The 26582-nt window shown below is 39.8% G+C and overlaps 1 protein-coding gene across 1 annotated transcript in view; it reads left to right on the forward strand.

Annotated features, from left to right (window-relative positions):
* Positions 1–26582, forward strand: part of GLI3 (GLI family zinc finger 3) — a 278784-nt gene that overhangs the window by 5255 nt on the left and 246947 nt on the right. The window contains exon 2 of the mRNA XM_019757536.2: positions 8769–8933. Within this exon, the coding sequence (XP_019613095.2) occupies positions 8810–8933 (124 nt within the window). The 5' untranslated portion in view covers positions 8769–8809. The remainder of the gene's footprint in view (positions 1–8768; positions 8934–26582) is intronic.

Raw genomic sequence — 26582 nt, forward strand, 5'->3', positions numbered from 1 at the left:
AAATTATTTTTAAATCGAAGGGCTAATTACACAGGGATGAGGGAGGGAAACTGTTTGAAAGAAATTAGATGCTGAATGTGTTTGTAAATGAATTTCATTGCAGACTTTACATGGTTTCTCAATTGTTTTAAGGCACTTTTCCCCTTCCCAGCCCCTTAAAATCAGAGTTTTTCCACTTGTAATTCTAAATGCACCTTATTTTAGTGCCACATTTCTTAGCTACTCATGACCACTTTAAGGTTTTCTTTTTCCTTTTTTTTTTTTTTTTAATGTGAAAGTGTTTTTTGTTCTGTGTGTGTATATTTCAACTGGACAAAATGTCCCAGAAAATCTATGGCTCTCTAAAGAAAGTGGATGAACAAGCCATTACACAGTTAATAAGGTGGCATTGGAACATTTCAGCCCCCTCCTGAAAGGCGGTATTGTATTGAGTTCCACATCTGCATCTGTCATATCTACACTTGTGTCCTCATATATGGTGCTTTTTTGCATAAGAGTCATAATTAAAAAAGAAAATACTTACATCATCGCCCAACAGCATGTCATATAATTCCCAAGAGAACGGGAGCCAATTTTGTGCTTAAAGGTTATTCAATGAATGAAATTGTGAAAGCCCATTTGTCAAAGTGCTGCATGGTTTCTGCTAGTTTTCAAGCCCCAAATTCATTGTCTGCCCAGCCCAGCCATTAGTCATCAGTGTATTAGTGCTGCCTTCAGGCCTTGTGGCCCAGCACTTCTTCACACTATTACAGCTTTGAAAGTGTACTCTGTCGACTCGCAGAATTACTGCTCTGATTTCCGCTTGGCTGGGTCTGAGGTAAGTCCCCTCCCTACCTTCTAGCCGACTGTAATCCTTGCTTTCTTTTCAAGCTCCTTTCTAGAGATTTAGGGGAAAACTTTCTTAAGGGCCCAGTTGGCATCACACTGTGGTTTTGTTGTGGCATGCATGGTCCACACAAATCCTACCTGCAGTAAACTGGATTCATTGCTGGCCCCAAACAGCTAGTGGTTCTTTACTTTTTTTGGAGGGGAGGGTGCCTGTGTGTGTGTGTGTGTGTGAGAGAGAGAGAGAGAGAGAGAGAGAGAGAGAGAGAGAGAGGAGTATGTTTTAAACATAAGCATTTTATTGTATATTTGAGTAATTTTTATGCCACTAAATTTAATATTGGGAGTTATGAGTAGTTTTATTTATATCTCTGTCTATTGGAATACCTCCACAATGCAGTGTGACATCTTATTTGCTTATTTCCAGGTGGAAATTTTTAGCTTTACCTACTTGGACTTTTTTTGAAGATTGCATAAAATACCTAACAATATTCCAGAGTGCTTTACACGATAAACTTGATTTTTACAAAAAGAGATGGAAAACTCAGATGAACAATAACTCTCAAATTGCAGTAATGAAGGAATGAGGCATTTAACCCTAGTATTGATTTCATTTTGTGATATTTTTAAAAAGAATAATTCAGTCTCCAGAAAGTTATCTGTGTGTAGAGAGACCTCAGCCAGCAGCTTAGGAGTGAAACCTTAATGAACTAAGATGTATGGAAGCCTGAATGGAGTGGCCAGAAGAGTGTACATCTGCTGTTTTGAACTGTGGCTGTTCACATGGAATTGCACACCAGAGCAGTTCATTGGCAGGGTGTGCAGTTGGGTACCTTCTGCACTGGCAGGTTTGTACAGGATGCGGAGAGGGCTGAAAAATAAGATAACTGAAGAATTCTGTCTGTGAATAAGCAGAGTTTATAGGCTAAGTGGACTGGAAGTAATGTTATACTGAATAAGCCTTAGTTAAAAATCCTTAAATTTTGAAAAATTTGCTTTTTAAATTGCAACTGAGATTCAAGAATCACAAATTTAAAAATCGGGAGAATCAAGTATGATAAACAATACTTCACAAAATAATACGTGAAATACCTTTGGCATATCTTTAACTGATTTTAACACCCAGCAGGTATTGGTCTAATATTTGTGATGGTTTAAAAGTAAATTGCTATTCGTAGAACATGTACTGTACCTCCTTAAGCTTGATAGCATAGACAAACATGATTCTAGGAACCAAAAGTTATGTAAGTTCTGTAAGAATAATTTTTTAAATTTAGGTTTGTTTTTTCTTCTGAAAATGTGTGAAAACCTAATTCCTATAAACCTCAGTGAAAGGAGACAAGGGACACCTTTGATCATGATGCTTTTGTGATTTTTGTGGGTTTAAGTGAAATATAGTTTACATGCGCTTAGCTGATCCGTCGATTGATAACTGACTTATAGATTTCATTTCTGTCTGAAGATTGTCTCCAGCAAACCCGGTGAAAGTGGGAATGCCAGCTTGCTCCACATTTTTGTTCATTCCTTAAGGGCACCTGCTATGCAGGGGGCTTGCTGCAGAGCGTCACTCACCAAAGTACACAAGTGGCACACAAAATGTCATTTGTGATTTTAACTGTAATAGCAATGATTACTTCATGTCAAATAAGCTTTTCAGTGGTTGAAGTTCGATATATGGGTTTCTTAAAAGTTTTGATGTAGTTAATTTACTAAAACCAAATTCACTTAATCTTTGGCCAGGAATTTTTTTTTTTCTCCCTGGGAGTAATTCCATTTGAGGATTTCTGTCATGAATACTGCTTATCTGAGAGCTTCAGAAATGTAGGAAAGATTGAAAACAATAGGCTCCCAAAGACAATTTATGGCAAGTTGAATAGATAGCTGCCTTCATATTTGCAAGTAAGGCTTTAGGCTTTTCTGATTATGGGGGGGGGGGGGGGAATCATATGTATAAGTAAAACAATTGTACATTTAAAAATACTATAGTTAAAAATTCATGAAGATTTCATTAAGAACTTACGAAGTTGAGCTAGTTTTCTCACAGAAAAGCAAGACAATGTGGATAGGGAAGGGAGAGGAAGCCTTAGAAATCTTGGAAACTGTTGGTGTGTCACAGACGTTATGTACAGCTAATTGATTTTAAGTTCAGAAAGATATTTTGAGCACAAGGAAACATCAACCACACTACAAATCTCTAAGAGGTTTACTGTAGTGCATGGTTATAGGAAAACCACTAAATGTTTTAAATTCCCTTAATTTTGCTCATTGAAAGTCAGACTACTTCTCTCTCCCAGAATTGATCACAAGTTAAAATTACCATTAGGTTTGAGCTTTTTGATTTTTTAAAAAATTCTCTTCCAAAATGATTCATTTTCTTTAGGAAGAAAGTTTCAATGATACAGAAACGTATAACTAATAGGGATTTTATCTAAATCCCTAAATCAAGAGTAGCATCTTGAAGTAGCAGCTAATATGCTAGTAATAAAATATGAGAGAAATGGCACTCTTCAGTGATACACGGAAGGCTCCTCAGAAATCTTTACACAGGCTGGTACATTTTGGATTTTTAAAACACTAACACATTAGGAAGATCATTAAACTTATAAACATACAGGCAAGTGTAAGTTAATGTAATTTCTTTGGAGGAAAGCCTATTCCACTTGAGCAATGGTTCCCTAAGCTTCAGAGAGTAATTTCTTACTTAAGGCCTAGTCACTGCTATTAAAAGCTCTGGGCTAGCTACTGGAATGCCCTTATTGGCAGTAGCTGTTTTAACCTATCAGAAACTGATCAAGTTACCACTAATCAGGCTTTTAACTTAGTTGTTTTAAATCTTTAAATACATTAAGAAAAATCAAAGAATTATTGCCCAAGTTCAGGCAACTTAAAAATAAACCAACTGGATTAGGGAAATAAATTAAGTAGTCTGCTGTTCACAAAGGATGCATTATCGGTTTATAACTGTTTCATTTCATCTTAGAGTCTTTTTATTCAAGTCAAACATTTTAAATGTTGTTTTAAGTACTGGTTCTTTCCCTTAAAATGTTTTAAGCAGGATCCTGCCTCCATGTGGATCCCGCTTCCATGTGGATCCCAGGTTTCACTACAGAGACAGATCTACAAGGAGAAAGGCTGATTTGCACGTTTCCAGAATTGTGATTTTTCATGCTCTCTATTTACGACATAAAACCGCATGGTTAAGGTTGAACTTTGGAACTCCACTGAGGGCCTCCCTCCGTGAAAGACAGTGTCTGTGCCTCACCCACTCACAACACCTGAATCTACTTAGGGCAGCTTATAAAGAAAGTATTTGGAGGCTAGGTTAATGGACGATGAGTTACAAGTTTTGTGAGCCAAACACACCCGTTGGTTTCCTGAAGACTTCAGGTGTTCCTCATGTTTCATTGTAGTGCGATACACAGGGGTGTAGCATTGCAAAGAACCTGGAAAGTTGTACCTCCGGATTCAGCTGATAAAACCGCAGTGCGAATGAAAGCAGGGCTGCCACCGACAACTGTGCTGGAAATGCTGCCGGGCCCTAATTAGAATATCCCCATGGAGCAGGTAACCAGCGTGATGAAAGTGATAAGGGGCGCAGCTTTCGCCAGAGGCCCTGCGGGGCTCCGATTGTGCTGCCGGGTTTTGCATCCTGGAAGACGCTGCGGGAATGCGGATGGGAGCGGGGCTGGAAGCGCCCCCGCGGCTCCGACACCCGGTGGTTTCAGAGGAACCGGACTCGTGCTCGCTCCGGCGCGGGTCGCGGGCTGGAGCTGCCGCCCCGGCCTGTCCGCAGCTGGGAAAGGAGCAGGGATGCGGCGGCGCGGCTCGGACGCCCAGCTCGACCGCGACGCCCACAGCCAGAGGGGCAGGCCGCTGGGGCTGGGCGGTGTTCTGGTTGTGGAGATGTGGACACTGGAACCTGAGGGAAGGCACGTGCAAGGGGCCCGGCGTGGATGGGCAGGCTAGCGATCTCAGATTAAACAACCCAGCCCCACAGCCTACGAGAAGCCGCGTTTCCAATTAACTTTGCAAAGATAAAAGTTTTCGTTTGGGTTTTTTCATTGCATCACTGGGGGCGACTCTAAGGAGAGGACCACGTGAGGCTTTTTGTGTGAAAGTGCTGTTTCCAATGTAGGTCCATCGAAGAATTCTCGAATTTGGTAAATGTTGCTCCTTTTGTTGACTTGCAAGTGAGGGCGCGCACTACAGCATCACCTGGTCAGTGTCTCCAGGAAGCTATCACTGCCTTCTTTTGCAGGAGGTTGGAGCAAGGTCAGATTTATAATTTAGACAGAAAGGACCCACCTGCAGGCAGGTTGCTAATAGGAGAGGGATTAGGTTTAAAATAGGGTCTGGAATTCATTGTGCCATGGATTTAGGCCCCGGGGAAATTGCAAAAGGTTCAGGGAAAGTTGGGGGGTGGGGAAGAGAAGCCATGACTGCTTTCAGGAAGGAATAATCTTTACCCTTCCGGTTACCTGTTAGACTAGGCATTAGCAGGCATACACTATTAGCCCAGTTTTTCATGGTTGCCCGTTTTTTTCCCCGCTCTCTCTTATGCTCAAGCTGCTGGAGACTCAAGCATCAACTACAGTTTTTTTTTTTTTTCCATAAGCATAAAAAGTTAAGGAGTATGCCAGCATATCTTGCTCATAATGTTGCAGTGGTGAAAGGGACTGAAGAAGTGTGGAGTTGTAAGAAAGGAAACATGGTGGAGAAAAAGTCTCATTTCATTCACATGTAAAAACCTGATGTTTTCCTCAGAAATATCTTTGAAGTGAAGCAAAATCAAAGTTTTCCTTGATAGTTATGTTCTAAATAAATTGTACTTTATTGTTTAGGAAATCTCAGGTTTTAGAAGTAGTACTGTGGGCTACTGTCCCAATTATGTATGTTTTAGGCTTCCATCAGGAGTTTTTACTGGTCACTTCTATACCTCAGGCTTTTTTGTATCAACTCAGGACTGAGTTTCACAACTTAGCTTAATATTCTGTGAAGAAACCACCACCACAGCTAGCAGCAGACTCTTTTTTGCTCACTAACTCTTGGTACATAGTGTTGATGAGGTGTGAGAGTCTAGAATGTTAAAACTTTCTCCTTTGTAACTGACAGGGACAAAGTTGTGTTTTTATCAGTAAAATAAGCTGATATAATTTATAGGGATATACAGGAACCAGATGTCTGCCTTGGCAAGTTGCCATTTTTATAGCCCTGTTCCAAGCACAAGCCACACTTTAAAATAATTAGTTACTTACTAATGAGATCCAAAAATAAGTTGTCAAAATAGGAGAAGGAGGTAGACTCTTGAGTGACCAAGGACCTATTTTTTAAAAATCCATTTCAAATGGGGGGGTGAGCATACAACCATTAATTAGTGCATTAGTGCAATTTCAGTCAGTGCCTGGGGCTTTCCCTCTTTTAATGTGAGCCTCTCACTGTGGTGATGAGTATTTGGAGAGTATGTTGCTTTGTTAAAATGAAGCCCTTTGCTTGGGGGAAAAGCCAGCAACTCCACAAAAACTAAGTTTGTCAAGGAACTTGGGTCATTTGTCTCCTTACTACTGTTAATTAGCTCTGTCTACTAAGGAAGAGATGGACTTCTTACCAGGAATCCCATCTCTTCCTGGGTTTTTCTGGTCCATTGGCTTGCTTTAACTTAGTAAATTCCATTCAAGTTCAACCAATAAAACTATGTGTTTTGAGGTAAACAATTATAGTAAATGCCTATTTATCCAAAATGGTTGCAAATGGAGTGTTTTAATTAACTAAATATTCCTGTTAATTTTTTTTGTTTTTATGTAATTTGCCAGCTTTCAAAGAAACACTGGATATAAAAGATATGTAACTAGACCAGTGGTGATTAAGATTCAAGACACTATAGAACCATCTGGATCATGGGCTCCTCACTGGATCCGTTATTTACTCAGTACACATTCTTAGGGGTATGAGGTGCTGAGAAGATAGCCAAGAGCTTGTCCTGAAGGAGCTTCCTGTCTGGAGAGGGGATGGACTCTCAGCAAAGATTCCAGACATGATGGGTGCTGGGCTCATGCAGACTCTTGGAATTCAGTTGGGGTGCAGTTCATTGGTTCATCTAGTCAGCCAAGACTTAAGTGGGTACCTAGTGCAGTGGGTTCATAACAGTGAATAGAAACGTGCAGAACAGGTGTCTGCAAGCTTTAGTGAGCCTGGTAATCACTAGTGCTGGTTACAGTTCAGGTTCCCTGGTGCCACCCTCCATCAGGGCTTGGACCCATAGATCTGATGTTTCATAGGCACTGTAGCTGACTCATTCAGGTGGCTGTTGTACTACTCAGAAACAACTCTGTACATGGGGACAGATTGTTCTTGTGGAATACTATAAAGATATTTCAATCAATTTTGGAGGAGTGTTCAGAAAAATTAAAGAGTCATTCTGAGACTCAGATTGTTAGAGCTAGAAGGGGCTGCTGAACATTTTTCCGTCAAGGGTTCTCTATATGGATTCATGGAAAAGCTTGGAGGGCCTGTGTCCCCTCAAAAATTAAATGTACACTTTTGTGTTTAAGGGTATTTTTCTGGGGAGAGGATCCATAACTCCATAACTTTTGACATATTTTTAAAGAGGATTGTACCCCTTCCCCCCAAGGTTAAGTCCCGCTGTGTACTTCTGTCATGTGACAGATGAGAAAATTGAGGCACTGAGGTGCTTCTTGTTTTCGTTTTTATTCCAGAAAAGCTGTTCTTAAATAACTTGTGCATTTTACAGTGAATGGCACTGGATCATCAAGGAAAAGAAATGGGAGTTAGTGGGAAAGCTGGTTACAGTGACACATGGCCTCTGGGTATTAAGCTTTTCTACTTACTTGAATTCCAGATTTGCAGCTCCCTTGCAAAGTTAAGGATGACTAAAAATATTTTATCTGGTATTTTAACTCTTCTACTCATTTTATTTCACTAATCTTTGTTTTGATTGAACACGGTGGTGGTGTCTGCTAAATGTAGAAAAGAAACAGACTGACTTGACTGAAGAAATGCTCACTGTGAGTGTTGCAATCTAGATAGCTTGAAGAAAACATTCCAGAGAGGGTACTTGTCATCCATCTATTCTTTGTAGGTGTAGATCATGACTGCAAAAAAAGAACATGAACCAAATTGAGTGAAAATTGATGAATGATAAGTTAGGGCAATTATCACATGAATGAAGCCAGTGAAAGACTGACTAGCTGAATTTGCCCTTAGCTCAGTTTTAGTTTCTTTAGTGGTTCCAGTTCTTGCTGTTGGCAGTCTTTTGACCTTTTCTGTGGGATCCAGAGTGTGTTGTTTTAAAAATGTAACTCAAATGACTTGAAATGGTCTTATGTTTTAAGAAAGCTTAAAGATTATGGTTTAGCTGAATGAATTAGGATTAAGAGGCATATTGCAATTCAGATATCTTAAGTGAGGGGAAGCAAAAATCGCTGGCTTCTTGGCCAGAATTATCCTCTGATTCAGAACTTTGTGCGGGGCTTGGATTTGAGAAGTTGTTGTGTGCCCTTTAAAACATCTCATTAATGAAAAACGTCCCCCTGCTTGGAAAGTTGTCCTAATGCCTCTTCCTATAAAGTTGGCCACCTGAAGACACATGTTGTAGATGTGGCTTGAAAGAGTAATGTGAGTGACACTTGGGTTTCACTCTATAAACAGCTGAAAATTGAGATAGACTATTTAATAACAAATGCCCAGTAGTAATTAGGAAAGGGTCTTGCCCTCTGTTCTCCTTTTGCACCTGCAGACAGAACTTGACTGGTTTGTTAATAGAACTTTGAGGCATTTTTGCAACAAAACATGTAGGGAAGTCTCTTCCAGATTTTGAATTTGCTAAAGCTATAGGCACCTCCTCAGGTGACAGGTGAAGTGGGCTTTTGAGTGGCAGTTTTTTGCACCCTTACTTGAAGTTGATGATTTGCTGTTGTTTAATGTAGGTGTTCCTGGTAGCAGAGAGTTGAAGTAATGAGAAGCCATCATGGAGGCCCAGTCCCACAGCTCCACGACCACTGAGAAGAAAAAAGTTGAGAATTCTGTAGTGAAATGCTCCACTCGAACAGATGTCAGCGAGAAAGCCGTGGCCTCCAGCACCACTTCCAATGGTGAGCCGCAAGGGGGACCAGCAGCCAAGTCCACAGTCATTTTTATGTTCTCTGCATTCCTTGTGAATTGAGCATTTGCACCTGGACCAGTGTTTGCTCTATGAGAGGCTAAAGAAAGCAAATGGGTGTGGAGAGTGGGGGGTGCAGGATAGGCAGGCTTTCGTGATCTCTATTTTGGTACCAGAATGACACGTTTTCTTCCAAATTTTCTAATTTGAGATATAAAGGTGATAGGTTATTTATTATGTAAAGTTCTGTTTTGGCAAATCATTTTGATTAGCCTGGCAGGAGTCCAGAATACTTTGCCTTTCATGTGGAAAAGGTACACTGGTAGAAATAATTAGTTATTAGTTATTACAAAAGACACAAAAGTTGCTTTGTCAAAATTAGTGAGAGGCTCCCTCTACCCCCAACTCTAAGTGGTCCATTTTAAAGGATTTTAGAAGTTGTTAATGGTTGAGCCTCAAGGTAGCACCAGTATCTGAAATAGAGTTTTTGCTCTTGGCTTGTAAAAATTTTCCTAATTGTTTTCAGAGATAACATAGTCACTGTTTCTATATGCTATATTAATATTTTAAGTCAAGTGTTGAGAGGTATTTCAGTTCTGGCATGGAGCACTGAAAATGAATTCCAGAGCCCCTTCTGGAAACAACAGGCTGAAGAGATGAGTGGTACCCTTCACTTCCTTCCCTGCTTCCTTACTCCCGTAGGTAGGCCGTTAATGCTATTGCTATTTGTAGAGTCTGTAGCCACCCTGGCTTCCCTGAGTTGCGTCCCACTTCTCCACACCCCTGGCTGGCCATCTGCCTGCTCTTAGACACAGCATATCTGGGCACACTTGATTGGCATGGGCCAACATGCTGCCCTACTTGTGGGCTTATATCTTATTTATTCCAAGAAAGATTTTACTAGGCTGATTACAATTTTGTACATACTATTGGAGAGTCAGAATCTGCTTTGGACGGTAACTGCAGCCCAGAACCTTAGAGTAAGGGTAGAAATCTAGTAAAACAGCTGCACCTTCCTGTCCTGATTGTAGCACTGTCTGAGCTGGCGCTCTGAGGAGCCTGCCCTGCTCGCCCTGCTCATCCTGCTCGTCCTCAGCTATGGTGAGGTGCCCTCCTGATTGGATGTCACCAGTGGGCATTGCTGGCTTGACTGGCGGAGGGGCTTGTGTTAAACCTGCTGGCTAGTGAGTCCCATTTTGGATTGATCCTTAGGGAGATATGTCTGTGTTAAAATAATGAACTTACTTTACATAGGTCTGAAAATGTATCTATATTTCTTCCTTTGTTTGTGGTATTTCAAGTCAGGACTGGAGTCTGTTGTAATTGAACCCCATATTTGCATTCCTCCAGTGTGGTTATAGGAGGCATCATTTCTCCTTTAAAATAAAAAATCATGTGACCCTTGTTTATTTTTCCAGGAATTTGAAAAAATTAGACCAATTTGTTATTTCAGAAGTAGAATCAGTCCAAACAGTGTTGGTTATCTGGTAATTTCAATAGTAATTTTGTAGGAATAAACACTTTCTGTGTATTATGCTTAATGAAACATCAACTTTTGGTATCTTGATAGCTTGCGTGTGCAAGTGTGTGTGAAGACGGATGAGAATGAGTGTGAGTGGGTGGCAGGTGATGCTGTGCTGTGGGAGCCTCTGCATGTGTCCTTCCTGTCAGCAGGGTGCCAGTGGTCAGTACTCTGGGAGGTGATGCTTTTGCCCCCGCCCCACACAGACCCGTGCTGGGGAGGGTTCCTGGCAGCCGCAGTGGTCTTCCATCGCTCTCTGACCAGTGGTTGCTCTTGTGGACCCATTTAGGCTGACTAGGAACTGAAATAACCTAAGCAGCCCCATGGCGGCCAGCAAGCCCCTCAAGCATGTTAGCCTTAGAAGGAGCAGCATGATGGACAAAGCTAGTCCAATAGTCTGAAACGATCATAGAACTGATTCCTAAACCAAACTCCCCTGGCTCCCCACCCTGCTCAGCCTCTGCCCTCCTAAGTGGGTGGAAAAACCCACCCCTTTGGGGGCAAAGACTCATGAGCCAGGTTTGCAGGGCACATGCATGATTGATTGCTGTCCTAGAAATCTTAGGTACTCTAGCCATTTTTCCAGTGTACCTCTTTCTTCTAAGGAATGTACTGCTTTTCATTTTGGGATAAAATAAAGACCCAACCAAATGAAATAAAAATGGAAGTGGTGTTTTTAAACATGATTGCAAACCTACTGGAAGATTCCAGGAAAACCAGCAAACAAATTGACAGGAAAAGTAAAACAAAGGACTATAAACCTCTTTCTTGGTGATTGCTTTACCTAAGCAGTGCTGGTAACTGTAATGCCTTTGAAACAGTCCTCTCTGTAGGTTTCATGTAACTACGGTAGTTCAGAGTCTCTTTACAGCTCCAGCATTATGGTCAGGGGATGGTATGGCCCACCTCATCTTTGTTCTGCAAGCTCCTACCTGGTTACACACACTCCTCTGCACTCAGAAGTGGTCACAGAGCTCATCTGTGGCCCATCTGAGTTTCAGAGCTCATGGGTCGGGGCTCAAAGGTTGGCACACTGTGTGCTGGCTGATGGCTGCCACTGCTGTGGTCCATCTATCTGTAATGTCACTGTCTCCCTTTCTCTTATTTCTACAAACATTTCAGAAGTGCTTGGACACCTACACTGAAGCTATTCACCAAAAGGAAATTAAAATCATTTGGAACCTACAGTAGGTAGTACTGGTTGCTACTCTTTCCAGTGGACTCTAGGTCTCCTTTACAGAGTTCTGAAATTCAGGGATTTGTAAATGAACAATTGAAAATGAGTTCAGCACCAAGAACCAAACGGATGTAATATAGACATTATCTCTCCCATCCAAAATTTCATGGTTAAAATAAAACAAAAAAAATGTTTTGTTACTGGCGCTGTGTTAGGTTGACTTAATTATCTTTTCCAGCCATGATATGCTGCAGTTTGTTCCTGACGTTGAGCCTTCCAGCCAAACCCTGCACATTCCACTGCGTGTCCTTACAGATCTGTTTCCTTGCTTTTCTCAGCTGAGTATCTACTCCTAGAATAACATTCGTATAGAGTTTTGTCTAAACACACATACACACAACCAAAATGTATGGTTCCAAAACCTTGAACAGCCTTTTAAGTAAGCATTTGCCTCTTCACACTGAAATTTAAAATAACACAAATGAAAAACTGTGTTCTAAATCTTGTATGGTAAAAAAGACAAGGCAAATTAGATTTTTGTAACGTTTAAGAACCTATACCAACATAGAAAGCATTCTGTACTCAGGAACCACAATGTGTGTTTCATGTGCCGTCGTTAGGTTTTAGGCTTTAGTGTTATTTATTAAGCATAAATGACATTTAGTTTTCTGAATGTCTAAGTATGATTGTGATTATTTTGGAATCTAATGTGTCTTCCACAGATAAAGTGTACACTCAGATATTAAGTGTCATTTTTTACTTAAGAATCTGTAAATCTGGTAATATGCTTAATATTGTAAGTAAAACGCCTCACTCTGTTTCTGGTACAAATTTTTAAGCTACATGTTGTGCCTTGTAAATAATAAAAGTTTTTAAATCTAGATCTTTCAACATTCTCATCCTATAAAATTTCCTTCGATGACTTGCAAATACTGACTTTTCAGTTTGAAGTGTTTTGTTTCATTTTTTGGCCTATGAATTAAAAAAAATTTTTTTTTTAAGGAGAAATCTGATATTTCTTATTAACCTACTACTCTGCTTTAAAAAAGAAAGGAACTAATGATAAATGTAGGTAGGCCATGGTCTTGTGATCTTTTAGCATATCTAATAATTATTGGGAACATAACCTTACAGTGGTAGAAAGCTGAAATGATTATGCTAATGGTGATGCAGTAGTATTCAAAGTTGATAGATTAATATCAGAGAGGAGGTTCCCTGATCACTTTGATCTTTCAAAAAAGAAGGGTTTAGAAAACTCTGCTTAAAAAACATTCTTTGGGGTTTTTAAGCGGAAAGTGGCATATATGGATGGTCTGCAAATACGTAAGGAGATACTTTTTTGTCCTTGAACTTTTGGTTACTTCTTGCCTTGCGATTTGTCTTTAAACTGTCCAGTATGTAGGTGTTAATTGTGATATCTGTTGCTCTCCTGGCTGGCTATAAGATGGCCCCATTGGTGCAGTTCACACAATATAGGCAGTAGGTTGTCAGTTTTTGGTTTCTTGTCCCTTTAGATGCTCAACAGCTTTTTTCTTGGCCGTATCTCATTTCCTGGCACGTGACAGTTGGATGAAAAGGCCTGTCAGCTAAAATAGATTTACGTTTAGGATGGTGATTAGCAGCACCCATAGGCTTTGGGACCTGAAAGTTTGGACTGAGTTCCAGCAACACCAAGGGTGGGCAGATTAGCTTCTCACAGTCTGTTTCTTCATCTGTTTACCAAGATAATAACTAGACCCACTTCGCAGGATCTCCGGGGGGATGAAGTGGGGCCATGCCTGTATCATTCCAAAGGCACTGCACATAATAAAAGCTCCGCAAACATCAGCCACTGTCATTAGAACAAATCGTCTGGATGAGTACATGTTACGAATCCAAACAAAAGGGTTATGTTTTCTTGAAAATACATGTAGGTTTTTTTTTTGAAATTAAGGGAAAAATGTTTGGCAAAAGTAATTTTTAATTTGTAGAACTCTCTCTGAAAAATAGTTCAAGATGTTTTACAAATCTCAAATGTGGCCAAGTTTGTACATCTTAAAGAAGCATGAATCAAAAAAACTTTTCCGTACCTACCTTTGGAATGCCTTCTTAAGGCAGAAAATAGGGAAGATAATTTTGAGAGAATTTATTTTGATTTATTTAACCTTGGAAACTAACCTTGATTGTATGTCTTAGCAATAGAATCAGCATATGCATGTCCTTTGATTCTTTTTCTGGGGTGAACTGTTTCCTTTCAGGTCAGTGATGCCCATTTATAGGGTGGTTTGTACTGGATTAGAATTAGATTTTATTCTTTTTAAAAGAGATTTCATGTTTTTAAATGAATTAACTAATGATGAATAATAATCTGATTGTCCTAAGAAGCCTGGCTCTCCTGAGCTCCCAACTCACGTGTCCCTGAACCTTGGCAACTTCTGTATTCTGACTTTGGCTGAGTATATCGCCTTTCCTGCAGTCACCCAGGCTTGAAACCGCACTGTCACCTTTGACCCCCCCCTTATACTTCCAATGTACAAACCAGTTTTGAGGTCCTAGTAGATTTTCCTCTGTAATTATTCACCCACGTGTCCCTTTAGGCCAGGCTACTGCACTGTAGTATTTAAAACCTCACTACCTCATGCCTACACAACTAAAGCAACTTCTGTCCAGTCACCTTGCCTTTGGTCTCTCCTCTTGTTCGTGGAACTTGCTGCTGCCAAATTAATCTTTTTAGTGTTCTGCTTATGCCACACCTCTACTCTAGAACTTTCAGTGATTCCCAGCTACTTATAGAAAGCGGTCAGAGTCCTTTGCTTAATATTTAGATAGCTTCCAAAATCTGACCCCAGTCTGACTGTCCAGTTTGATATGCTACCACCTTACAGTCCCATCTATAACCTGTGCGTTAGCTAAGTTGAAGGGCTGTTTGTCTTCATTTATATTCCTGCATAGAAGAAGTGTTTTTCCTACCATCAGTGCATATTTAAGGTATTCTCAAATGTGACTATGTCCTTAGTCTTTTACTCCATGTAATCTTGTGTCCTTTTCGAAATTACCTAATAACACTTGACTTTTTTTGTATTTCATTTTTATTATATTAATTAATAGACTATTTTAGATCTACAGAAAAATTGAGCAGAAAGTACAGAGTTCCTAATACTCCTCTCTCCAACCCTATGGTTTTCTCTATTATGTTTTGCATTAGTTTGTGTTAGTGCAGTATGTTCATTACAGTTGATGAACTAACATTGATACACTGTTATTGACTTAAGTTCATAGTTTTCATTAGGGTTCATGCCTTGTGTTGTAAATGCCGTGGATGTGACAGATGTATAATGTCATGTAGCTACCTTTACATTATATAGAATAGTTTCACTGCCCTAATTGTTCATCCCTCTCTCTCCCATAATACTTAATTTTTACATTTTAGTTAGTACTTTTTGAGTGTAGCACCTGGTTTGTCTTTCACCCACACCCCTCCCGCCCTCCATTCCATGTTTTGTGCTGAGAGCACCTCAGCAGATACTGAGTAAGCCTGTACAGTGCACAGGCCTGCCAGAAGCTGACTCGGCTCAGGGCCAGGGACACCTGCAGCACAGCAGTAGTGTTGATACCAGCGTTTGAACCCTAGCTCTACCACTCAATTGCTGTGTGGTCTTGGGCTAACTACTTAACATCTCTGAGGCTGGTACAGTGATTACCCAAATGTTAGCTATTATTAGTAATAGTAATAACCTCTACTGGATATAAATTGGCAGGATTTAATTCACTGATATGGTTCATCTCCTTTCAGTACAACATCATTTTTAATAATCTATGGATAGTTAAGCTGTATCTGATTGAGAGAAGTGGAGGGGTTGGCTAACAGAAAATCCTTAAAATGTGGTGGTCATCACAATGTAGTCTAAGAGGCAAATAGTTAACAGGAGCTGGGATTAGGAAACAGTACCTCAAATCACTGGTCCTGAAATTGCCACCAGTTTGGATTTAACAGTTCAGATGCTGTTAGGGTGTACTTTTCTTTCATAAATACTCATTGAAGTTTCGGGATGAAATCGGTACTCCTGTGTGCTAATGCATTTCCCTGAGGGCTCCTTTTTTCTCTTGTATATAGCTATTGGATTTCTCCTCTAGAAGAACACTTCTTGGGTGCTCAGAGAAATCTGGAATAACTATCAACCCCATCTTGCCATAGTTTCCCAAACTTGGGCGTAAAAAGAAGCCACAGCATGATGTGTTCTGCTTGTGGAAAGTTCCTGGGTTGCCCTTGATTGCTTGTAATCATGTGATATGGGTAGTTCACATTTCCAGAAACACACTGGTCAGGCTCAGAAATAGCAACTTGGGGGCAACCTTGGGAGACTTTCCCTGCCTTGAGAGGGAAAGCTTGGGGGCAAAATGGTGCTTGTTGGGAGGACAGTCTCCCTTTGGGGAGGTAGGTAGCTGCTGGTCTACCATCCTGCACCACTTTGAGCCCAAAGGTGGAGGGAGGGCTTACTTTTCCAAGTAGTTCCCACCTGGAATGCCAGGCTCAGCACTGGCAACCATGAGGGTCACAGACATAGAAGGAAGTGGTGTGACAGTGAAAGCAAAAACCTTCTTGTTATCTTGTTTACAGGGAAACCTTTCCAAATATATCAGCTGTAGTTTTTATTTATTTAAAAAAAATTACATACAACATAATTCACTCTTTTTGGTGTACAGTTCTATGAGTTTTGACAGATCCATAAAGTCATGTAACTACCACTACAATCAGAGTAGTTCCAGCACCCCCAAAATTTCAACAAATACTTATTTTTTTAAAAACTCAGTGTAGTAATACCTACAGTATGTGTCACCAGGAATAATAGACAGCATTTGGACTGCATTATCTGTTTGACATTATGTTTATTTTGTGTGTTTTTTTAAATCCATGGTTTTTTTAGGCCCCATTTTATCTTCCTATTTAAGTAATTTTTGTTGAAATGGTAGTAGGACAAAAATGTACTTGAAAACTGCCCAGAAGTATATAACTTAATGTCTCTGTCAGTCTGAGTCTTTTTTGTGTGTCCAATCAAGGTATTGTTTCCATTTAGTCCAATTTAAAATGCCGTTTTATACTTAAAACTACGGGGCAGCCATATTAATGAGGACTTGTGTTGTTTTGCTACTATGAATTAATTGCACAAGAAGGTTAGAATCAGAACATTTAATGCAGCTCTAACCTAGAGGAAAAATATCAAAGGCTTTAAGTCTCCCTTTCTTTCTTTGTTTCTTTCTCTCTCTCTCTCCCTCCCTCCCTCCCTCCCTCCCTCCCTCCCTCTTCTTTCCCCCTTTACTTTTATAGACAGGACTTCATCTCAGGTAGGAGAAATTTTTATATAAATGTTATACCCAGTCTGACTTAGGCTGCTGTTCTTCCTTTCTCGCTTTTCCCCCCTTTCTTTGACTCTTCTCTCTTCTCAGTCTCTTTTTTCTTCCCCCCACCCCCTTAGTGGTAGAAAGTTGAGTTCCATCCCAATTATTAAATCTTAGGAGACCATTCCCACATGGTTCCGTAAATGGTAGCTTCATCCCGCGTTCTTTCATCTCTTTCCCTGCTCTCTGGCTTGACAGTTGAAAAGGTCTGACTGTGCCACACAATGGTTTGATTGGTTTCTCTGGGGGAGACTTTCCCTGCCTCATCATTCGCCAGGCAGGTGGACCACAAAGTCTCTTGATTCTTTTGTTGCCTCTCAAAGTCCGAGGTCTTTGACTGAATAAATCCGCCGTCATGGGATAATTTGCTAAAAGGAGACTGAAAGATGTGAGAGAAAAGCCTGTGACTTGGGTGCTGCATTAATGAAATAACAGGGCCTTGGAGTTTGCAATTGAAAAATCACCAGGAATGCAATGGGTGGAGCTGGGGTCTTTTATTTCCCATAATAAACTTTTAGTTCTATCATTTAAAGCATGTGCATCCCTTTGCTCCTGGCTGGCCCGAGTGTGTTTGCATTTGTACCAATGTTTAAGGGGACAGCCCTGTCCAGCTGAAACCGTTTGGGCCGATGTGTCTAGTTAGTCATTAGATTATTACTAGTGGATGGAAAGAATTCCATATGACAGGACTAAGGTTGAGTTAACACAAGACGAAAAGTAATTTACAGATAGGCTGTCCCTAGCCATCTTTGTAGCCCCTGATAAGGTTTCATTTCAGAATGGATAGGCGACATTTCCACTTACGGGCCCATTCTGCGACACCTGTGATAACAGCTTCTGGATCCTAATTGAAATTGGTTTCAAAATGGATTTTCACTTTTCTCTGTCTGTGGAAAATATTGAATGGACTCAGAGCTGCCACAGAGAACCCCGACCTTGGAAAATGGAGCGGGAAGCTAGGATCATCTTTCATAACAGTGTCAATGATATGACAGTTTTGTTATCTGTCTTATTAATGAAATCATTGATCACCCTATGAGGAAGATAATAAACTATGTTCCACCAGTGTTCACGAAGCTCATTTAGATTCGTATTACAAATAAGGAGGGGAAAAACCCTAAACACCTAAAGTAGTAAAGGTCAATTAAAACTTTTCATTCCCAAAGTGACCATTTCAGATCAGAACATTATGAGTAATTAGCAGTCTCAGTATTTTGAAATTAACAAAGCCAACATTATATTCAAGGACTATCTTTTTGGCCAATGAAAAGTAACTAGGATTTTTAGTAAAGGCTCATCAAGTGAAATTCAGAAGTAAAGGGGGAAGTTCTGAACTACTTAAATGCTTCGTAATGGGGAGAATGGGATAAAAATACCCATAGAGCCTGTCCTCCCCGTGCTGAAGGGATTGGGGCTTGTCCTGGGATGGTGGTTAAGGGAGACCAAACTGAAAGAAAAGTAGCATATTGTCTGTTCCTCTCTTAAAGTGCTCTGGGAATCCTAGTAAGACCGGAACTGGGTTTGGATTTAACGAGGTGGCTCTTTGTTTGGTGTTGGGCTGCTGTGGAATGTGCTCTCTGTCCCTCTCCAATGAGGCAAAGAGATGCTGATGACTTCTCATGTTTCATGGTGAATTGTATTCCTAGGTGTTTCTCCATTCTCAGTGCCAGCAAGGATCAATCCAGTCCCATCTGAGCTTGAAAGAGGAGCTGTGATCAAAGGCTCTAATGATGTCACTGATCTCTTGATCTCTGGTGATTGATTAGGAACAGAAGTTCTGGAGAATTCTGCCTTTCCTTGTAATTTCAAATTCATTAATGTCTACCATTAGGGTAGCTAGCTAGCTCTTAATCCACAGAATTACAAAAATGAATGATACGGAAAATATTGTATTTTTCTTCTGGATCTGTCTATGTGTATTTTTAAGTTTATTGGAACCATTCCTGCATTTTATAAGCAACTTTCCCCTTTAAGTATACTGCAAAGAAATGGAATTCTGCACATAAACTGGGTTAAGTATTTTGGAATTCTACATAGAAATTGGGATAATATTCAGCAGTGAAAACTTTTACATTGTTTCCAAGGTAGTTTAGTCATATACAGGTAATTATGCATTAGGTAATTATTAAATATATTTAAATGTATTACCTTGGAAATTTAGGATTTAAAAATCATTCTATGGAACTACTTAATATTTTCCCCTTGCCATTCAAAAATAAAAACAAATGCATTCTATACCAAGAGGTAACAAATCTTACAACTGGGGAAGATGCAACTTGAAATAAAAAAAGCAAAAGAGAGAAAGACCTCTCTTTCTGGAAACTCTCTTGACTGCACCGTAACTGTTGGCTTACATCCACCTAGAGTAGGGATTGATTGCAAAAGCACTGGAAAAAATTCTGTTTTGGAAGGCACTGCAGCCCAAGAAAGAAAAGTTGAATGGAAAATGGAGAATGTAAATTATTATTAAAGTTACTGTTACCTTCTGTGGTTAGCTGTTGGTTGTCAAGGATTATTGCTTCATGCTTGTTTATAGCTAATTCCTTTCACAGAAAACTTCATTTTGAGAATTGCCCTCTTGAGTAGGACTGATAAATTGGTTTATAGTCTAGAATATCTGAAGGGAAGAGATCATGCAAATGAACCTTTGAGAGGAGATGGTGAAGCAATTATGAATACTCAGCTTTAATGGATGTCAAAGATGCCCCTTTCACAGAATATTTTTGTTCTACTGGCAGTGATAAGAAAAATAACCCCAGGCCCTTGCCTATAACCAAAAGAGAACTTCCAGAAAGAATAGAACAATGGCATGGTTAAAATAATGGAACTTCTAGTAAGGTAAACATTTTCTGGTAAAACATGAATCTAATATTCAGTTGAAAGTTTTTTCCAAGCATTTAAAAACTGGAAAACACACAGTGGCCCTTTTTACATTGTTTAAATCAAATCTGTCTTTAAAAACTAATGTTTTTAGGCTTGTTTTCAAATCCTGGCAAGTTTCAGAGCAGTAGAAAAGTTCCTTTCCTATAAATGTTGACAGCAGTTCCGGTGGAGGCTAACAATGTTTTATAAATAGCGTTTACTTAGCAAAAACCATATGTATGCCTAGTGAAATAACCTCACATTTATTTATGTTTTGATTTATAGAAAACATGTGCCCCTTGACAAAGCCTTTGGGCTCTTTTCCGCAATTAAAAGGAATCATTCTTGGAAAAAATAGCTACCATCTTAATGAGAAACTTTTTCACATAAATTCAAAGTACTATTTTTTGATCAGTTTCGCACAAATTGAGATTATTTTTATCCACCAGTTTGACCCAAAAAATTTAGTGAATTGAAAAATAAAAGTGTTTATAAACACACACACATACACACACACCAGCATGCATATATATATAGAAAATTTAGGAATCCAATGCTTAAAAAGCCTGGGCAGTACAGTCCTACAGCAGGACAGTGTCTGTTGTTGCTTGTGAGTGGTGTTGGTGTAGCCTGAGTTAGTACTACTCCTGTTTAGTTTGCTTTGGTGCTTTTTAGACTGAAGAGGGGAGTGACAGTGTCCTATGTGTACCTGTTGCTAGGCCTTCATCTGACTTTCTGAAAAGTATCTATACCTTGATTCTCTTTCCAGCAACAACAGATGATAAAGAGAGTGATAAGGTGGGTTGCAAATCTCTTTCTTTTTTTTTTTTTTTTTGAAGGAGAAGATTGTATAATTTAGTTTAAAAATAAGTGCCTTTTGTTTATCACTTGCAAAACGTTTAGGGTTGGAGTGAGTCGTTGAAAAGAAAAAATCCTTTCTTACCTTGAAGAAAGAAGGGATTATATTAACTGGAAGCAGGCTGCACAATACTGTTTTCTCACTATTTTAGACTAGATCAGAGGTCTTCGCACTGCTGGGGTATAGATTGGGGCAGGGAGGAAGTCGATATTTAAATACAGAGACTTCATAATACATGAGTAAATTAATGATACAAGTACAAATCTTACATGTGCTAATTTTGTACTTTGTTTTAATTTAGGGGAGTGCTTTTCATTTTTAAATATAAGATTATATGTGCTTTTAAAAAGACAGTTAAAAACAAAACATAGTTAAATTTTTATAGAAAATATTTTTCATGAAGGTGATGTCAATTTTCCAAGCCCTGGGAGAGCCTAGCTCCTGCCTCCATGCAGTCAGGAACAAATACCAGCTAAAAAAATTTTTAAAAAAATGTTTTCAATTACAGTTGACATTCAATATATTACTTTCAGGTGTGCAGCATAGTGGTTAGACATTTATATATCTCATGAAGTGATCCCCCCAATAAGTCTAGTGCCCACCTGGCACTATACGTAATTATTGCCATATTGCCTGTATTCCCTATACTGGACATCCCCAGACTGTTTGTAACTATCAATTTGTACTTCCTAATCCCCTCACCTTTTTTCACCATGTCCCCCAATAGGTAGGTTTACAGGTAGGTTTTGGAGCTCTTTCTTCAGTATGATTAGAGTTGCTCTTTGAAGGAATGATAATCCATGAGAAGAGAGCCTCTCAGTGACTAGGCACCATGGGCCTAAGTCTTTCTCATATAAAATGTGATGTGGGAACCACAGTTGTGACTTTATAGAGTCTGCATGTTAAAGATGCCAAAGATTCTGCTTGCACATCACTTTATCTCTTTAAATGAGGAACTTGGGTTGATTTAAAGAGCTCTTCTCCTCTTTCTATGACATCACTTTAAGTTCCCCAGGAATTTAGAGGAACGTAAAATGACAGGAAGGATGTCAGGTAAATAAGAGGAGCTTGAAAGGAATGAGTTAATATAACCTAAGTTTAGAGAGGGAGATCCACAATTCTCTTTAATCTGTATAAATCACATGTATATATGTATCTTGAGTTAAAAACCACTGGGGATTTTGTTTAGGCCGAAACGTGGTCTCACATTAAGTCATAACCATTTCAGCTATTTTGAAGGGCAGTCTGTAGTTATCATTTTCAGGTGCAAGTCCAGGAAGATTTTTGCCCAGTTTTGACTGAATTGTTGATAATTACAGGTGCCACAAAAGCAATAGATTCACTGAAATCTGAGATGTGTGTCCTTGATTTAGACCCAGTGGCACCCATTACCCACAGTCGGTGTTTGGCACTGCTAGGAACATTTTGACATTTTTGTCACTAACTCTTCCCAGACCATGGCCCTCTTTTAAACCTCTAGAATATCCTCATAGAGTGTTCTGCATAGTTTTCTGTTTGGCATCTGGTTTGATGTAGTTACATTTCATCATAGCTTCAACTGAGAGCTTTTGCAAATTTCTTTGATGCTAATTTAGTTGCTTCAAACTCTTTGGAGTGGAAAAAAGAAACAAAACCAAGAGTACAATAAACTTTGATTACCAGGTTCCTAAACACTGAACCTCTTAACCCATATTTGTCATGACTTGTTGACAATGACTTTATAGGCGGAACGTGGGGAGCCTGGTTACTGTTGCTCTTCAGATACAGCCGAGGGCAGGAGACCCTTGTGGACTTGGACGCACACTGCACTTCCCCGACACCCTGAGAAGAGGCTGTACCTTTTAAGGAAGATGAGATTGTTCATGATACAGACATTTTAAAAACAATGCATTTAGAAAGCATTTCAGTGAAAATGGAACCTAAAGGAGTACAAGGAATGAAGGGTACCTGTCACTTAACGCACCTCTAGGCAGCCTGCTCCCCATAGCCTGAGACTTTAGAACTACCCACATCGTCTCAGCTTTCCTCTCTCTTAGGCTTTAGTTTTGTTTAATTTTTTAAGAAGGAATACCTGCTCATTGGGAAATTCAGAAATGATTAAAATGTAACATGTCCTGGAATCTTACTACCCAGAGATAACCTTGTTAACATTTTGGTGTATTTTAAGTCTCTTTCTCTCTCTTTTCTTTATTTTATTTTATTTTTCATTAAGTATCAATTATATTTCAAAAGAGACAGAGACAGACAGACATAGGAGAACTAAATATAATGTGGTATCCTGCATGGGAGTCACTTTTTACCACTTGATGTGGAATCCACTTGATTTCTGTCACCCATGTAGCACTGCATGGTTCAATGCAGTAGCCAATGGCAAAGTGTGACTGTTGAGCCCTTGAAATGTAGCCACTCCAACTTAAGACGTGCTTATAGGGCGGTGACAGTGTCAGGACAGAAAGACAAGCTCCACACAGTGCGTGCTCCACAAGGGGTGTGGCTCTTTGGCCACTGCCTTCTGTGGGCGGGGCCCCAGCTGTCCATCACATGTCACCTTCTCCTCCTTGGAGTCTTTTGCACACTGCTGGAAGCTGCCTTTTTCTTCCATGGCATGTACTACGTGTTCACATAACCACATGCGGGGGTATTTTCCATGCTGTGTACTGTTCTCCAATTTTAATAGTGAGGTAATTTATTTAGCCAATCCCCTATCATTGGACATTTATGTTTTTCTTATGTTTTTTTAATTGTGAATAAGAATGTGATGAAAATCCTAAAACAAATCCCTGTGCATTGAAGAAATCTTAACAAATTAGCTCCAAGAAATGTAGCATTACATATATATTTCCATCGGCCGTTTATGAGTGCTCATTTTCAGAGACACTTGTGAACATTAGTGAAATATTTTAAAAGAAAATATGATAGGTGAAAACGTCACATCATTTAAAATTTTTTTAACTGAAGTATAATACACAGATAGTAAAGAGCACGTAGCATATGTGACCAGCTTGATGAATTTTCCCAAAGTGAACACATCATGTACATAGCAGTTGGATCAAGAGAAAAACACTAGCAGCCCCTGGCAAGGTCCTCTCCTGCCCTGGACAGTTGCTCCTCCTGTTCCAAGGGCTTGCTCTGTTTATCCATCTTGCTGCTGATGGAGGGGGGCATTTGGGTGTTAGGAGCATGAGCTATTAGGTACCTGTCTTTTGGTGGACCTGTGTACACATTTCTCTTAGTACAAACCGAGGAGTGAAATGACTGCATCATGGGCAATACTGCCTAATAGTTTTCCCAGGTGGTTGTGCAGATTTGCTCCTCATTCTTGCCAACACTAGGTATTTTCTGTACTTTTCATTTTAGCCCTTCTGTTGGCTGTGCAATGGTATTTAACTTTGGTTTTAATTTGCCCCTGATAACTAAGGTGGTTAAGCATCCTTTAGGTGTTTATTGGTCATTAGATATACTCCTCTGGGAAGTGTCTGTTGAAGTCTTCTTCTTTTTTAAATTTGTAGTTCTTTGGGGGTTCATGATTGTTTATTTGTTGTTCCATCACTGATTTGAATTGATACCTGTGATATTGTGATTTATAGGAAATACATATTTAGTCATTCAGATGAGAAAAATATATTTCTCACATATATTTGGTCTTCTTCCACAGTACCTGGCTCACAGCTTACCAAATCCTTGGAATTTCCTAAGTGTTGAGAGGTAAAAGTATTTTGTTATGTTAATGAGGCGACTTTTGGAAAGCACCAAAGGATGGGGGCTGGTTGCCAAGTGAGCCAATCACGTGATTAAAGGGTGGGACCTTTCAGTCCCATCCCAGACCTCCAGGGTGGGGAGGGTAGTGGTGGCTGGAGGTTGAATCAGCCCACGGCCAATGATTTAATCAGTCATACCTATATCAGTCAAACCTCCATTAAACCTAGAAGGATGGGGCTAGAGACCTCCGGGTTGGTGAACACATGGAGGTCGCCTGGAAAGGGCTTGGAAGCTCTGCCCCCTTTCTCTATACCGTATCCTAAGCATCTCTTCCATCTGACTGTTCCTGAGTTACATCCTTTTACAATAAACTGGGGATCTAGTAAGTGAAATGTTTTTCTGAGTTTTATGAACCACTCTAGCAGATTAATGAACCCAAGGAGGGGACCCTGGGAACCTCTAGTACAGGTGACAACCCGGACTTGCCCCTGGGGTCTGAAGGGGGGGGCAGTCTTAACCCTTAACTTATGTAGTAAAAGGATAAAAACAAGGGTGGATGCAGTCAGTTTCAGCAATAGTGGTTGCATCTGGGGAGGGTGGAAAGGGAATAGGATGGGAGAGGGTTCAAATGTACCTGTACCACCTTATTTATAGAGAAATATGCCAAAATTGAATGTGTTAAGTCTGGGTAGTGTGTATCTAGCTTTTGTTATTCTCGGAAATATATCGTGATTAAAAGATGCCCCTTTAGAATTTTGTTAGGAATTGTATTCAGCCAGCTTATCCAGGCTGTATTGTAATTATATCGGCTATAAGAAACAGTCTTAGTTGTTTCCTGCCGCATTCTCACAAGGTTACTCTCTTCCTAAGGGTACATCAAAGCACATACAAATGCACACTCGATTTGGCGTCCACGGTCTGCATTCATCTTCAGAAGTGCTTTTGGTTTTTTTAAAAAATCTGTCACTTATAAGAAAATATGTAGGAAATAACAGTTGGGAAGACCTAACAGGTGTCTGCTTTATTTTCGCCTTTTATACTTGAACATGTTCTGGAAGCAGTTTAGTTTTTCTTTGTCTCATCTGTCTTGAATTAAAAGTTTCAGGTACATCGATAAGTATGTGGGTTAATGTAACACTGCTTGTGTTCTCTCAGGAAAGATATTCTGCTTCAGCTTCTCTGCATCAGGCTGCGTGTTTATCAAGTTCCTGCAGCTGCCCTCCAGATTCTGGGATAGTGGAATCTGTTACATGGTGGCTTTCTCTGCTGAAATCAATCAAAATGCCAGGGTTGAGGCTCTTTGTTATTTGTTTATTGTTGTTGTTGAGAGACCATTGGTAGCAATGAAAACAGTCAAATGAATCTTGATGCTCTTGTTTTTGGCCTTAAGTTACCTTAACTTTGGGCTACCCTTTGTTAACTAATGATGTGGAAGTGCTGGATTTAAGTTGATTCTGGTCTTGGCCAAATCAAAGGGTGATCTGAGAAGGATATGGTCTTGGTTCTGTGTGTGACATGTTGCTGTAATGACTGCTTATGAAGCCGAACTCATAAAGAGAAGAGAAGAGAATCACAAACATCTTTAAACACCCCAAAAGTAGCAGAATCTACATCTCTTTGAAGATAGGAAGTATTGCCATCAAAAGTGTAATTCCATTATTTTCTTAAGCCTCAACTTCATACAATTGAAAACATGCCCACAACCTGCTGCCTAAAGCTTTTGGAAATAATTGAGAGACATTTATTTATTCTTCAAATTTCAGACCATCCAGCATTTTGTTGGTCTTTTGTCTGGGGAGATCCACATTCACCAGAGCCATGTTGATGAGTGCAGAAAATTTGCCAGCCCACAGAGAAATTCGAACTTCCTCCCCCCTCCCCCCAGGAGTGTTTCTGGGAAATCATGCATACAATAGAACGTTTCATGTCTAGACCCTGCCCAGGGGATTTCTGTCTAATAAGAACCTTTTTTCTTAAGCATATGCAAATGGAACAAAGCTCAGGAATAGAGTAGGGACAGAATGCAGGAAAAGAAAATGTAGGAAACCCTGGATCATTATATTTTGCCAACTCCTCTGCATCCAGGTCTGTGCCATTAGACGTGTAAAAGTCCTTTTTTACTGATGTGCTGCTCATAGTCAACAAA

The sequence above is a fragment of the Rhinolophus sinicus genome, linkage group LG09 (genome assembly GCF_036562045.2).
Source record: "Rhinolophus sinicus isolate RSC01 linkage group LG09, ASM3656204v1, whole genome shotgun sequence".
Lineage (NCBI taxonomy): Eukaryota > Metazoa > Chordata > Mammalia > Chiroptera > Rhinolophidae > Rhinolophus > Rhinolophus sinicus.